The following is a 16,916-nucleotide window of genomic DNA, read 5'->3' as shown; positions in this document are numbered from 1 at the left end:
TTTGAGTAGACATGATAATGGTAATTTGTGATCCAGATTTGAATCATAACCATGTTAAAGAAATGAACTATTATGATAAAAATATCTAAATTGTTTACTCTTCTTTGATAATATTGGTTATTTTTAAAATAATATTAAGCTATCATTTATAAGAAAAAAGATGAGAATTATATTTATGATTTGATTATTTAAAGTAATAAAATAAATGTATAAATTAATTGTATTTTCTTTCAAATTAATTGATTTAGGTTTATAATTGATATCTCGTGAATGGGAAATAAGATTATATTGAAATTCAAATACTAATACATATGAATAATTCAAAATGCCCAACAATCTACTATGTTTTGATATGAGTTCTTGTAACAACTTCTAATGATAAAGTGGTTTTTATAATCATAGTTGAGTATAGGTGATTTTCATCCACAATTTACTATATAAAACTTCAATCAGTTCTTTATTACCGTCAATTTAAGTTCTTTATTACCGTCAATTTAACTTAGTTATTATTAAAGTTTAAATAGTTCATCGAATTTCTTAATTTAGTATTTAAATCATATTTTAATAGACCCTATTGTACATATTGACTCACATAGAATCATTACAATAATACAATCTATCTATATATGCATAGCATATTATAATTGATTATTGATAAAATATTGACACAAGTTTCACAAATAATAAATATTTTTTTCTTCACAAGAATTTGTGTCTTGTAGAACGCATGACAACTCTCAAAATTTACAATTCAATTAGACAATAAAACTCACAAAAATATGAAAAACTATTTTTGTATTTTTATCAAACAATTGAATGTGTAATATAAATTTAACATAGAGTATATACAATTGTCAAGATTAAATTTTGTTCACTTCATTCTCGTACATTTACAACATCTAAATTCCATATTTCATATTAAAATCAACTTATAAGATTACTCAAATTCTATTTCTAATGACTAAAAGCCTATGATAATTCATCCAAGTTCTGAATCCTCAACAAGTAATCATGCGTTAAGTTTAAAAGTTTTAATATTACTAATAAATCATGCTCTATCTCTATATACAAGCTCCATTAACTATTTAATTTCAAGACATTTTCCAACACTTGAATAATCAACAATCAAGTCATGAGTGATAAAGTCACAATAAGCATTAAGCATAGAAATCAAATACTTCTATACTAACTTTGAAATGGAAAAAACATATGCATTAACATCATAAAATACACAAGATTCAGTTTATTACATCAAATCTCAACAAATAGAGTTAGTTCTCCGTGGTGGAGAACCTAAGGTTTACAAATAGAAAGATTAGGAAGAAATTGAAACTAAAGAAAGATGCACGTCCTTTTTGAAGGTAAGTTACTCTATGCTCCAATGTGCCTCCCCTTCGCATCAACACCTCCAATTTGTAGATCTCTCCTTCATCTAACCCTAAAGGGGCATAACACCATGGATGAAGATTAAAGACCCAGGGAGGAGGGGGAGAGTTTCCCAACATCCCAAACAACCTCTAAAGGCCTCCTCAGTTGCTCTAAGTTGAGAGAAATCGTGGGAGGAAGAGTATGGGACAAAACCTCAAGGAAAACATGAATAAATACCCAACTTTAACATGTCAATGACACTATCTATCAGTGCCATCTCAGTTGAGCACGATCAATTATAACACGAAAGGGGTTTTCCATCAAACTATCGATCAACGCCATTTTACACCACTTAATGCCAATTGCTTCACATTAACTAGTGCTCAACGTCACTTTTTCACTGTTCAACGCTACTTGTGCAAGGGTTAGTGGTGCTCAACTCCATGCAATTCGACAACACTCAGTAATTGAAGCATTGGACGTAATTCCAGTGACACCTGATGCGAGTATTTGCTTAAAATTGATTCTTCCTCATCTAAAACATGCTCTCTTGAGTTATTGTTTGTTTTCCTCCACTAGAAATACTCCCTATTTATTTATTTCACACACTTAAACAAAGAGTTTAGAGATCAAACAAACATAAAACAACTAAAATATAAAACAATACAAAACACACTAAACTTAAGGATAAGTCAATATAAAAAGCTTGGAAAGAGTTTTATTCATGTCAATAAACATAGAAAAATAAGTAAAAATATATATTATCACTTATACACCCACTTTTATTTACATTCATTAAACGATCTTTAGTATTATTATTTTAATAAATTTTTACATATTTAATTACCAATTTATTCTTTACTATTTTTTTTTTGTTAAAACAATCACGTATATAACTCCCAGGGCTGTCAACATATATTTTTTCAAATAAAAAATATAAAAACATTAAAGAATTTAATATGATTGAATACATGTTTGATTCATTTTATACATTAAAATTTTGAGGGTATCCAGACTTGACCACAATTTAGTTTGCAACCAAGGTATGCCATGCAACGAAGCAAAATTATAATCATAAATAGGAATGAAACACCTTACTTTATTTGATGGTAACTCCAGTATTGGTATTTACAAGTCCATCACTGCAAATCTATGGTATTCGTGAGGTATATATAGAAGTGAAGCAGAAGAATCACATTTACTTAATTGCCACTAACAAATTATAATTACAATATACATATATTATATATATATATATATATACAACACACACAGGACAGAGGTCAATATAAGATTCGGCTCATATCTCAGACAAAAGATTGCTGATTTTACGTAGCTCCTTCAGAGCTGACATGGGAGAAACCTGCTCTTCACCAACCGCAACATTTTCAGACATGCTATCCAATGATGCTCCCTCTCCCCACTGTTGGAAAGCTTTCTCTATCACCTGCCACACAAAACTTCTCAGCATACATTTCATGTAAATAAAACTGTTTCTTTTGGTTCAGATTCAAAGCTAGACTACAAGATGTTACTTCTTATTTTGGTGCATCGGAAAAGGTGATTCTCTGTTGACAACTATAGAATTTAGACTTAAACCAGTCTTTAGATTGTAAGTTTTCACTCACTAACTAACTGATTTTGAGTGTGACAATGAGAAATAAGTATATACCTGGATATGCTCAAGCATTGACTGCCCAATATTCCTCATAGTGTCCATCATATCCTGCTCTGTAGAATCCCCTTTGCAACCAAGAGGACTACAATGCGTATTGGCTGTAGAAGAGGGTACTGTGTTGCTTTGATCATCACAACTGTTGGCAGGTTTTACTGCCTCAGAAGCATAACTTCCTTTCTCTAAAGTAAACTCGCCATTATTCCGCCCAAGCTTCCATAGCCACTGAAATTTGTTCAATTTTCTCTCCTTGGAATGCGTGGTTGAATTTCCAGCAGAATTAGTATTATTTCTCCCTGTTGTGTTTGATGCGTTCTCAGGATGATCAGAGATTGGAAGATGAGAGTCAAAGGGAGGACTACTAATTGATGCTTCACTAATTCCATCAAGGGATAAACTAGATCCGACACTACTCTTCTCACAGTCATTTTTGTGATCATTGGCCTCGTTAGGAGGGCTAGCTGAGCAAGACATAGCAGGTGAGTTTTCCACACTACTTGTGTTTTGACTAAGACATCTATCTGCAGGAGAACTACAGTTGCTGCATTCTGAACCGTCTTCCCGTTGCTCCTCTTCAACTGTTGCAGGTAGATTATCATTACTGTTGAGCTTTTCGGTATCTTCCTCAAAGCCAAGTTCCTTAGATAGATCTTCTAACAAACTGCGCCTAATTGGTGACTTGGATTCCTTTTTACCACTCCTAGACCTGGGTGAAGAGGGGTCAGATTCTGTTCTTCTCAAACTGAACTTTACCTTTTCTGTCCATCCCTTCTTCCGAGTTGGAACCTGTTTTTCCACCCCATCCTGTTTGAGTTCTTCAGCCTTGTGGACAACTCTCCACTTTTTTTCCCAGTAGCTCTCAGGTACCAGATTCATAGGAGTTTTCGGAGAGATTGATTCAGATGAAAGGGTGTTAGATCTTGCAATAACTGCTTTAGCCTGGTTATGATACTCGACGAATGAAGGCATCGACGATGATGAAATCTCAGTACTTAATGCAAGAGCCTTCAAGGATTTAGCCTTCTCTATTAGTTTTTCAATATCCGTGTTCTCAGGGAAGTTTAATAATCTCTGAAGACAGGTTGTAGGATTTTCTGCGGCAAGAAGTGAAGATCTTAAATGAAGCATCATTGCTACAGCCATAGCAGAGATAAATGCTCCTCGAGACGAATTGAAGATCCTAAAATTGTCCTCGGCATGTGTTTCCACTTTACTATTATCTGATAAAAAGATTTCATCCCAGATTATTAAAAGGTTGCTGAGTGAAAATTCTCGGCCAAATAAAACTCGCAACCAGCGGAGAGCAAAGTACTGGGGTTCAACGCCAAGATCAACAAGATGGGCATGCAGAGATGAATCCACATGAGACAACAAATGATACAATGCAGCGGAAGCTTCAATTACAGGAGGCAAGCCAGTATGGGACCCGGGCAAAGGGGAGTAAGAGAAGAAATCAATCATTGCAATTGAACCACGAGCCCCATTCATCAAAGCATCAAACATACAATAAGCATCATGTTCGATGAATTTCTCAGATAAAACAATGCCCAGTTCACCTTCTGCCCCATAAGCGTCACTTAGCAACACAATGTTCTGTATCTTAGGGTCAAGCTCATCAAGACTCTTGATTTTCATTGCATTTCCATTGGAGTCAATTCCATCCTCCTTCGAGTCTGAAGATTTTCTTAAATCAAAGTTATAAGAAAGATCATTCTCTTGACAAAGGAGGTCATCAAATCTGTCTGTGAAGTGATCTTCATACAGCTTTCGAACTTCTGAAAGACACTCCACATCATATTGAAGTACGTAAAGCACCGGAGCAAGTAATTCGTGCATTCCTACAAAATGAATGAATGAAATAAGCTCAATAGTATGAAATTAACTATTTGCATCATACATGCAAATAAATCAAAACAAGTTACAGGGGAACCTCAGTCAAACTAAGTTATAATTTACCAGCTAAAAGTTTTTCTAAAAATTTAATCTTGCAATAGAGAAGATAATGTTCACTATACATGCAGATAATGGAAAAGGAATCAATGCAAAAGTAGTTACAAACTGATGGGTCTTTCGAGTATGTATGATAGATATGTAATTAATGATCATTGTTGATATGCTCCCAGAGAACACAAAACTAGGTATGAGAAAACCGTATGATGTGCCTTTTTGTGATAAGTATAGTCAAGTTTTCATCCAATTACATGAGCTATCGTTAACTATATGAGGTTGGAAGGAAAAAATGAGACACTCATGATAAATAATAAGGCTTACTTGAGATAGAAAAAATGTTTTCAACAAAATGACATTAGCCTCTTATGTTTTTAGTAAAGTATCACTCACTTCCTTAATTTTATTTAAAACTACCAATATAACTCTTTAGATATTGTTAACATATGATAATTAAATTGTTTAATTCTTTTATAAAAAATTCTTAAATCTTTCTATCATAAAACTGTAACTTTTAATTTTCATAGTTTTCTTATTTAGTTTTTAGCCAAGAGGTTATTTTTAGGTAAAATAAGAGATGTTAGTAACACTCTATTAAGAATATAATGCGTGTGATTATCACTTTATTAAAAAGAGAGGAGTAAATGTCTTTTAAAAAGTAAAGGAGGTGTGATTGTTATTTTATTAAAAGCTTAAAAAGAATGAGTGTCTATCTTAAACTACAGGAGGTGGAAATGTGATTTAGCATAACTATTGGAGAAGATAATAGTTATTTCTGCTAGCTTCTCACAAGGAGTTGGAAGGAAAAACAAGACAACCATCCCAACATGTTCTCTTCAATTCAACATATTATCAACAAATGTTGCTTGGCAGAGGAATTTACCTTGTCTGTAACCACACTCTGGGTGTCTGTGACACCATAGTAATAAAATTCGTCTCAATATGCCTTGGCATCCTGGCGTCTGGAAATAGTTGCCATGTTCTGGGTATAAACGTGACAAATCCTGATCAATCATCTTCTCTATCTCTGCATTGCGAAAAAAGCGACTCCATGTACTGTCTGCAAATGGGAAAATTTGATATTAACGTCAACACAGACAGAGTTCAAATGGCAAGAGACTGAGAGGGTTAGACAGAGAAAAATCTACTTATATCAGTAATATGTATTTCAATACTTTGAGACAACAGTATGACAAGATATGAAACAATTTATCAGCTTGGCTTTCTCTGTCTGCTCCCTCTTCACCTCAATAGTTTAATGATTGTCATTATTTTTTTAGCTTAACATTTTCATGGGTTTGAAATGAGAGAGGAACATTGCTAAATATTCCTTTAGGGGGATATATATTTACAAAATCTTGGAAAATAGCAAATTTACAATAAATATATGATCTGTCAACAAATAAAATAAAAGGATACCAGAGGATGAAACTCTTATTAAACCAATGTCAGGAAAGGTGGAAGAAAATATTGTACATTAGCATTAAGATATCTAACTTTCTATCTAACTCAATATAAAGGAATTTATGAAAGTATATTGGCTAAATCACGGATTGTAATCAGATATAGATTCATCTACAAGTAAAGAGGTTTATCTAAAAGTGCAGGAATGGGGTGAGAGAATATCCATGACAAGCTTTGGTTTACCTGGATTTTGTGAAAGTGGGTTATCCATGACAAGATTGGGCGAATTACTTTCATCCTTTACAATATGAGGATCAACCAAAAGGCGCCCTCTCAAACTGGCATACCTGACAAGATTTTAACAGTCCATGTTAAAGAAGTACACCCCCAAACAATAGGAATTAACCGAACAAATATACATTTGCTTTTAATGCACAATTATGACAGACATCAAGAAACAGGTGGATCCAAAACTCGGTCCTGGCAACACTGTACAAGATACATGAGCAGTCAAGCGCCAAATCCATAATCAATGCCAACCAAAGAAACAGCTTTTTTTTTTTTTTTTTTATTTCAGCCAATAAAACAATACTTTGATACAAGATTATATCCGCCTGACAGGGGAACCAAAAAAATAAAGTATCTAAGCTAATTGGCCCAAACACGTATGTAAGCATTATCCATGAAAAATTGTCAAAATATTCTGTAATTTTTCTCTGTATATGCCCCCATTATAAAAAAAAGTATAAGGTGCACCCTTCACTTATTATTAAGAGTTGAAGGGGGCAAATTACACATGGTGACGATAAAAAATTGATATCATATAGCTACACGCTAAGTTTATCATCAACACCAAGGAAGTAATCTCAAACTCGTATAATTTTGGCTACAATACCTACCACTAACAATAAACCTCTCAAATAGGCATCAACCTTGAGGGATACAATTATACAAAACCAAGCATTGGATTAAAAAAAATTGCATCACCATAAAAGAAACTAATACGGTATGATCATTAAACTGGCCACTTTACCTCCTTCTAGAATTAGCTGTGGCACGACGAAGATCATCAATGGAAGAAGATGGCAATACCCCAAGATTTATACGCCACTGCAGACCTCTAAGATCCCCGAATCGCCGATTATCTGGCTCCGTTCCTGGAAAGACGATGTCAGAGGAAAAAGACAGCACCGACGATGATTCTAGCAATGGTGGATCCATCACAGCCGGTGGCATGATTGTCCGGCTACCCCTCACCGACCCAGATGCTCGAAACCAACGACAATCCAGATAAACGGGAAAATCAACGAAATTTGCTACAAGTTGTTAAGCGAATTGGTCTTTTTGCCGAATTGGTCTTTTTGGGAAAGCGAAAAATCGAAAATTTTGAGGTGGGTGTAGAAGGATAAGGGAGATTTTATTGTGGGGGGTAATTGAGAAGAGAAACGGTAAGTGGAGGGAAAAGGGGTGAACAGGGATATGAGAGTGTTGGCGGAGAAGGAGAAAATAAGGAGGAGAGTTGGATGTGTCTGTGCAGAGATTCTCTGCTTCTGAATGTGTCTGTTTTATTTGTTTCTCCCTTTGTGGGAAGAGACAGATAATAGAGAAGGGGAGAACAGGAAGTTTGTTGGTCCAGAGCAGAGGAATGAAATGGGAATAAAGAAGAAGAAGGAAGGAAAAGGCAATGGTGCAAATGTGTTGTTGGGAAGTAAGTTACAATGTATTGGATTTGGGGTTAATTGAGTTGTGCATTTTATTTCCATTTTCCCTTTTAGTCCTTCAGTAAGAATTTCTATCTTTTTTTCTTTTACATTTGGTCAACCATAATTACTCTCACTCTCCCCTCTCATCTCTCTCAACTGTTTTCTTTATAGTCAAAAAATAATAATACTCCTTCGTAATTAAAAATAAAAATAATGTTAAGTATATTTTTATTTTATGAATTTGAACGTTAAATTGACATTTGTCATTTTTATTTAAAATTTTGATAAAATTTGATATTAGTTTAAAATTAATAAATATATTTCTCTTGATTCAACTGTGTTAATATTTTTTTTGTTACATATTAAACATTCCTTCGAACTGTTATTTGAGTTCAAACACCAATCCAAAACACTGCTTCATATGTTAAAAACAAATTAATTCAATTGAATTATAAAAATTTTATTAGTTTATTTTTTAAGTTTGAAAATCAAATTATATAAAAATTTCAGACAAAAATAAACTCAAATTTTGCATTAAAATTTATAAACTAAAAATATATATTTAACCTCCGTAAAACATAAAAGAGACATTATAAGTGTATATACTAAATATTTAAAATTATAAATTTATAATTGTTTATATCTTACCTAGTTTCCTAATAGTATTTTTATTTTTTCAATGAAAGACTTATAAAAAATTATTTATTTTCTGTATTTTCATTTAGAAGTTTTATTTTATTAATTAATTAGAAAATATGATGGATGTAGTTTTTTACAATAAAAGTTGTTATAAAATTAATACAATTATAATTTTGTGTATATTGTTACTTTGTAATTAGATATCAATGTAAAAACTATCTCCATTTGTTTAATTTATATTAAGTATGGGTATTTATGTTGTGACATATAATAAACATTTTATTATTTTAATAATTATTTAAATTACGGTAAACTAATATATTATGTGATTAGATTTTTTTTTTTTTTTGTATTATGACATGTATGGCTTTGATTGAAATTAAATATTTGTTTGTAATAAAACACATTTAATACAATTTTTTGTGAATTTGATATTGTCTTGTTAAATATCTCCATGTATACATGTATACTTGCGGGATTGTTAAATGTTAATAATTGAATGAGCTTAAATTATCTTAAGTTTGTGTTATAGTTAATAATGAAGAGTAAAAAGAATAATAGACAATGGAAGAATGGGAACTTTTTTTTTATGTGTGTCTAATGAAAGAGTACGGTTATAAATACAAAATATAAGTTACAAATGATACAAATTAAATAATTTATATAAATATTTAAACTAAACTTTATAAAGAGTAAGTATATCAATCATACATCATACAAGTAACTGTATTAAATCAATAAACAATCATTAATTCATAACAGTTTGTTAATTAAAATATCTTCTTTTATATATGTTGAAAATTTATTTCAATATATATCCACTTATTGTCTTGATAGTTATTTTATAATTATATAATATTGTTTTAATGTATGAATCGATTCGGAATCATGAGATTAAGATTTAAATTTTGTAAAACTTTTCATTAAAATACATTGATATTATAATAAATTTAAGGTTTAAGGTCCTGAGTGAAATAATCTACAACAATAATAAAAAGAATTATTGATGGTAACGAATAATAAAAAATATTTTGTTTAACTTAAAGTGTAATTAATATGTATATTACTTATGTTTTAAAAATAAAATGACATAGAAGGACATGCAAAATGTAAATTAAGATCCATGGTACCGGAGATGTCTTAAAGATCAATTTAATAAGCCCGTTAAACAGTTTAGAGAACCTAATTAACTAAAATAATGAGTAATCTGAATTTATAAAAAATAAAATAAAATTAGAGAACCTAATTAGAGAAATGGTAATAAAAGAAACGTGAACGATATACATTTTTATAATGTATTCATTAAAGATTATAAAATTAAGAGCAAAAGTTATTAAATAAAATATATAGAAAATTAGTTTTTAGAAGAATAGGTTTGTTTAATTAAGATTTTTCGTGCATGTTTGGTTTTGTGTTGCATCCAAAGTTGCGTAACGCGAATTTATCTGTATTCCTCTTAATTTTCCTTTTTTGTGTTGAAACGTGTAATTCTTCCCTTCAATATTGCTCAAACTAGTTTTCAAAAGCTCTTTAATATGAAGGGATGGCTATAAAAACTTCTTAGTGATTGAGTGTCTCACACATCACATTCACTCGCTAATCATATATTTCTTTTGATTTAAAAAAAAAACATTAACATTTCACATGTTTTAAATAGAATGGAACTTAGTGATACTTACTTTTTCATTTTATTTAAAAATAACATACTAACTAGCGATTAAAGAAAACATTTGTAAATTTTAAAACATAAAAAATTAAATAAATTAATTATTGTACATTAAGAGGATAGAAAAATACGCATTAGCACCGAATAATTCACTCACTCATTATGAGAAATAGTTTTCTTTTGACCAAGAAAAGAGATGGTCTCACTAATTTCACAGTTTTTAAATTCTTTTCACATTTCTTGCGCCCCATTCATGATTACATTTGACCCCACCACCAATATAATTAATACCGTATTATATAAATATTATTATGAGTTGGTTTATATAAAATAATATATTTTTATTCAAATATAATATCTCAAATCAGTTAAAAATCATATAATTTTGAATTAGCTTATTGAATAAAACAAGCAACTAACATTAATATAAGTCATATCACAATTGTTTTAAGAAAAACATAACACAATTGATTTATTTTTTTATCAATATGATTATATATATATATATATATATATATATATATATATATATATATATATATATATATATTTGCATAATTTTTGTAAACCCACGTGTGATTGCAAAAATGGGCACCCATGAATTTGCATGCAGATCATAAGGGGTTTCTTCCTACATCTCTAAAAAGTTCTACATCTTCAAACAAATTTAAATTTTCTATAGTACCTCTTTAAATTCTTTGACTATTCAACACTAAAATTTGAAAAAAAAAATTCCTTTTGTCTCTGCGAAATCACGGGTTCTTTCATATTTTGAATTTCGGTAAAATCTTTAACCGGCTTTCAAAACTCGGTAAACAGTGTCAAATGGATTTGAAATTATGAACCGGCATTTGAAGTCCGATTAAGTGATTTAACGGAATTCAAAATCTATTTTCTTTGTATACCGACATTCGAAGCTTGGTTATAGAATTGTTTACCAGCATTCGAAGTCCCGTAGGTCTGCGTCTAACAACACCCTGTGTACAAAACTATTTGCTCGTGTTTCCTCTTCCTGTCTAGAGATACCAAGTGAGTGTGTGGAGGCTCCACGTGTTCTAACCGTACGTTTTGACAAAAATTTTAGAAATTAAACAAAAGAAAATATGTAAGAATAACATAAAATTAAAAATAATAATAACTATATATATATATATATATATATTACAAAATTAGAATTAAAATAACTTAATAATATTAATCAAATTGAAATTAAATCTTATATGTAAAATAAAAATAAAAAAAAAACTAAACTACGAAATTTTTCGTAATGCCGGTATATAAATATCAATTTTAAATAAAAAATAATTTACCAACTGAACTCGGTATATAATTTTATTTAATATAGTTATATATAACATAAACAATCTAAAATTAAATAATTAATATATAAATAAAAAAAAAGTTGAAATTAAATCTTATAAATAAAATCAAATAAATAAATACAAACATTAAAAACTAACAAATAATAAATAAGTAAAAATAACTTAAAAATAATTAAATATAATTAATCTCGATATTATAAAAACAAATATTTTAAATAAAAAAATATCATTATTAATTAATTAATTAATAAAGTAAATATAACTATAAAATATATAACTAAAAATATATGAAAAATAAATTAAAAATAAAGTAATAAAATGAATAAAAAAATAACAAATTAAAACAAAAATAATAAAAATAAATGTATGAATACTTAAGTTCAGAATTAAAAAATAATAAATATTAATAAAATATATTATAAAAACAATTAAAAAGGAACTTAATAATATTAATCAAATTAAAATTAAATCTATATATAAAATAAGAAAAAAAAAACTAAACTAATGGAATTAGAATATGCGTATACAAATATCAACTTTAAATATAAAAAAAATAGTTACGAACCGGACTTCCACCGGTATATAATTTTATTTAATATAAAATCTAACATTAAATATATATAAATATAAAAAAATTGAAATCAAATCTTATAAATAAAATTAAATAAATAAATAAAAACATTAAAAACTAACAAATAACAAATAAGTAAAAATAACTTGAAAATAATTAAATATAATTAATCTAGATATTATAAAGAAAATATTTTAAATAAAAATTTATCACTATTAATTAAAAATTAACAAAGTAAAAATAACTTTAAAATTTAAAATAATAAAATTTTATTTAATAAACTTATATAAAATATAAATAATCTAAAATTAAATAATTAATACATAAATTATAAAATAATTAAAATTAAATCTTATAAACAAATTAAAAAAAAAACAATAAAATTGAAATCATCAATCGGACTACTAATGTCGGCTCAAAAAAAAGGCTGATTTTGAATTTCGGAACCGAGCTTCAAATGCCGGTAGATAATTCAACCAGGCTTCGAATGCCGGTATACAAAGAAAATGGATTTTTAATTCTGTTATATCACTTAACCGAATTTTAAATGCCAGTTCACAATTACAAATTAGTTTGTTCACCGGGTTTTGAAAACCGGTTAAAAATTTTACGGGTTTCGAAATATGGTCTATCCAAATCCATTTTTCACTTCTACACAGTCTTTGAAACGATCCTATACATAATATATTTTTTCCTTCCTTGCATATTTCTTTAGTGCAGCGGTCAATGTAGGTTTGGATGCAAAAGGCCTCCTAGCAGCAGCATATTTCAAATTGGGGTACTCTGACTGGAAAACGTCTCTTTTAGTAAAGAAAAAGTGAAGGAGAGGGATTAAAAAGTGTTAGGGTGTGAGATTTATGACAGAACAGAGTCATAGAGAATCTTTTTTTAAACTTTTACTGCTGAATAGTCAAAAGGTTCAGAGAAGTACTATAAAAAATTTAAATTTTTTTAAGGTGCAGTAGAATTATTTGAAGATGTAGGGAGAAGCCCCCATACCACAATTGGATTTGCGCCTGCCATCTATGTAAAAGAGTTGTGGCCCTTTTCTTCCTGCACCATCAAAATTTCTAATCGTAATAGTGAGTTCCGAATTATCTGTTTCGGAATTTTTAAAACATAACTTAAACTTATCGACCAAAATGTTCAAAAGACAATTTTTGGAACAACATTTTTTAAATAAATTTTCCAAATCATATGAAATGCATTTCAGTTTAGAACAAATCTTCCTAAACAAGCTTTTTGAAACATAATTTTAAGAGCAAGTTTTTCGAGATATTTACGATGTGTTCTTAAATAAGTATTTTTAGAATGAACTTTTTTGAAATGAGCTATTCGAAACACATGAAATGTCTTTTGAAACACATTTTCCAGAATATATGAAATGTATTTAAAATGAGTTTTCTAAAACATAATTAATAGCTTTTTTAGAATGAGCTTTTTATAATAGATTTTTTTTTCAAACGAGTTATTTCTCTTTTTCTTGGCACAGCAGCGACAACTACGGGGCTAACAATAATAAATAAAAATATCAAAAAAAAAAAAAATTGTACCCACAGGTATATGTAGATAAAATTCGTAATGGATAGAAAATGAATATAGTAAATGATACCTGCGATGGGTACGAGTATTTTTATACCCGCATGTTAAAATAATGGGTACGGATATCATAGTATATATACCCATGGATATATGTACCCGTTATACTCTAATTTAAATTAAAAATTTTAAAAATTTTAAAAATGATTAAAATATTAACATATTGATTTTGAATGAGTTATTTTTTTTATAAATTAGTTTTTAAAAAAATTCATTTATTTGTAAACTGTCATTCAATGCTATTTAAATGAGTTATTTGAACTTTGTTTAAAATTTATGAATGTTATGTATTGTATTTTATTTAAATTTACCATTCAAATATGTTGTTAAATATTAATTTTTATTTATTTTAAATACTTGCGGGTATCCGTGGATATTAAAAAATTATACGAATATTCGCATAACATATATTTGACGGACATGAGTACAAGTACAGAGCGGATATTGATTTAGCGGGTAAAGTACGAGAAAGTTACTACCTATATCCTATCCACTCCGTGTTGACATCCCTAACAATAAAATATGCAATAAGAAAATCTTTTTCTTTTGTATAAGAGTGCAATTAGTAATAATTGTATTCAAGAAATAAAGTTAAAGTTGTTTCACTCTATCTAACGAATGGGCCAATAAGCCCATTATTGAGGACATGTTTCCACAGGAGAATTTCTTTCTGCACTCTCATATTCTTTTACTACACTTCATAAACAAGTTAAAAAGACATATTTGCCCCCTCTTATTCCATCTTCCTCCCCCACAGCTTCATACTTTCCTCACCTCCACCCATCTTCTTCTTCCACATTTACCTTCACCCCATCATTTTCTTCCTCCTCCTCCATCTTAAAAAACATTCACAACTGTCCATTAAAACAAATAAAAAAATCATAATAATATATGATATGTAAGAAAAAATATGGAACCAATAACGAAAGACATGAAATATAAGTTTCAGATATCATAATCTGTGTATATTCTGGATTGTATAATTTAAATTATCTACGGATTGCACCATCCAAAACTACTATTACAATAAGGGTGTAGTTGGAATTTTAATTATAAAGTGTAGAAAGAAAATATGGGGGTGTGAGATTCAAGACTTCTACACACTCCTCTCACTATCAGTTGACTTAAAATGCCTTTTAGCCAAATAGTTGAGAAAGCAATGGGTTGGGGAGATCCATTCCCGTGATCTGTGTAGGTATTGTCTCAGAAATAACTATTTTCCCAAAACCAATACCAACCAAAGACGCGCAGTGAGAAAAAGAAAAAAGGGGTAGAAATAGCAGATTTTGACCTAGTACGTTGATGTTTAGGTGGTGAAATATCAGAACGAAAGAAGGCACTAATTGGAAGTGAAGGATAAAGCCAAAAGATAAAAAGCATTTGTCCGTGATTCTTTCAAATTAAAATAATGAAATTCAGAGCCCACCTCTCCCATGATGGATGCCATGGATTAATAATGATCACTCACAGCTCTCTAAGCATGGACCAAACAATAAAAAAGGGTTAAAATCCTGAATAGGTGCTACCACTAGCTACCTAGGGATATTGCATTAACAAATCCAATGGGTGAATGAAGAGTGAGAAAAATCCCTAAAAGCGAGATGATTTAGGTGATTGTGTGTCCTTAACTGCCATCAAAAAGTCCAGTCACTTTTGTCCCCATTCATAACAAGTGCATGTCCCTTTCAAACCGATTGGGGACTCCTGTTACACAACACATGCCCACAAACAAACAAACCACAACTCTCACACTAACTTTATTATTTCACTTTCCCTTTATGCCTTCTTAATCATATTCCTTTGAATTCTATTAACAAATTATACTTAATTATGAATCAAATGCCATTAGATATACTTAGTATTATGTTGTTTTTTTCGTATTTAATGTAAGATAGTTTAGAAAAAGAGAAAGTACATATTATGTTTATGAGACGATGATGTGTGAAATTAAAGAGATGTAATGATTTTGGGTTTTTATTCTTTCCATTTAGAGAATGGTGGGTATTGATTGAGTTAAAGTTGATAAAGATAGGGTAATAAAGCGTGTTATGATGATGTCTATAAATAGTAAGAGATATTAGGGTGTGTGTGTTTTTATACTGATTGCATTGCAATGATAAGGACATTGTGAGTGTTTGACTAGACGTTAATGAATTTGTAAGATTACACCTACATGGGATCCATCAAATAATAAAAATCTGTTTTTTTTTTTTATTCATCTTCATCACTTTCATTTGATCTCTTATGAGTATAAGGGCATGTTTGGTCACATGTGGTGTATGAGCATCAAGACAAGGGTAGTGGGTCTCTCAACATGTGCACTGCGCAAACAAAACCTCACCTATAATCTTCACTTCATCTCAACAATTTCATCTTTTGTTATTATTCCAATCTGCACAACGCATCACTTAAAACTCACTCAAATTTCAACTATTATCACTTCACAACTTATACACATATAACTATAAATATAATTTTATACCATAAATTTGTATGCAAAATAATGTGAATGAAAATTAGGAATGTTAACCGGGCGGGTAGAGTACACGTAGTAACTTCTTTGTATTTTACTCGTTGGATAAATATTCATCATGTACTCGTGTTCATATCCGTTGGGTATCCGTGGGTACCCGCATAAATTTTTTATATTCACGGATATTCGTAGGTATTTACAAAAAAAAATAAAAAATATATATTTAACAATATATTTTAATTGTAAATTCAAATAAATTATGATACATAACATTCATAAATTTTAAACAAAGTTCAAATAACCTATTTAAATAGTGTTGAATGACAATTTACAAAAAAAAAATTATTTTTTTTAAAACTAATTGATAAAAAAAAACTCATCCAAAAGCAATATGTTAATATTTTAATTATGTTTTTTTTATTTATTTTTACTTAAATTAGAGTATAGCGGATACGGATATCCACGGGTACGGATACTATGATACCCATACCCGCCTCATTAGCATGAAAGTATTAAAAGTACTTTATCCGTTATTGCGGATATCCATTT

At 29.5% G+C, this 16,916-nt stretch overlaps 1 protein-coding gene across 1 annotated transcript; it reads right to left on the bottom strand.

Moving 5' to 3' along the window:
* Positions 1-2,447: 2,447 nt before the first annotated feature.
* Positions 2,448-8,102, bottom strand: LOC114178383 (uncharacterized). The gene is made up of 5 exons (XM_028064248.2): positions 7,428-8,102; positions 6,638-6,741; positions 5,874-6,050; positions 3,041-4,881; positions 2,448-2,815 (listed from the first exon to the last, which is right to left on the bottom strand). The coding sequence occupies exons 1-5, from the start codon at positions 7,628-7,630 to the stop codon at positions 2,669-2,671; spliced, it is 2,472 nt and encodes an 823-aa protein (XP_027920049.1). The 5' UTR covers positions 7,631-8,102; the 3' UTR covers positions 2,448-2,668.
* Positions 8,103-16,916: the final 8,814 nt, after the last annotated feature.

This window comes from Vigna unguiculata, chromosome 3 (genome assembly GCF_037176805.1).
Source record: "Vigna unguiculata cultivar grain cowpea cultivar isolate G323 ecotype 2 chromosome 3, ASM3717680v1, whole genome shotgun sequence".
In the NCBI taxonomy this organism is placed as follows: domain Eukaryota; kingdom Viridiplantae; phylum Streptophyta; class Magnoliopsida; order Fabales; family Fabaceae; genus Vigna; species Vigna unguiculata.
Note: the sequence above shows the minus strand (reverse complement) of the source record. Positions and strands in the feature narration are given on the sequence as shown.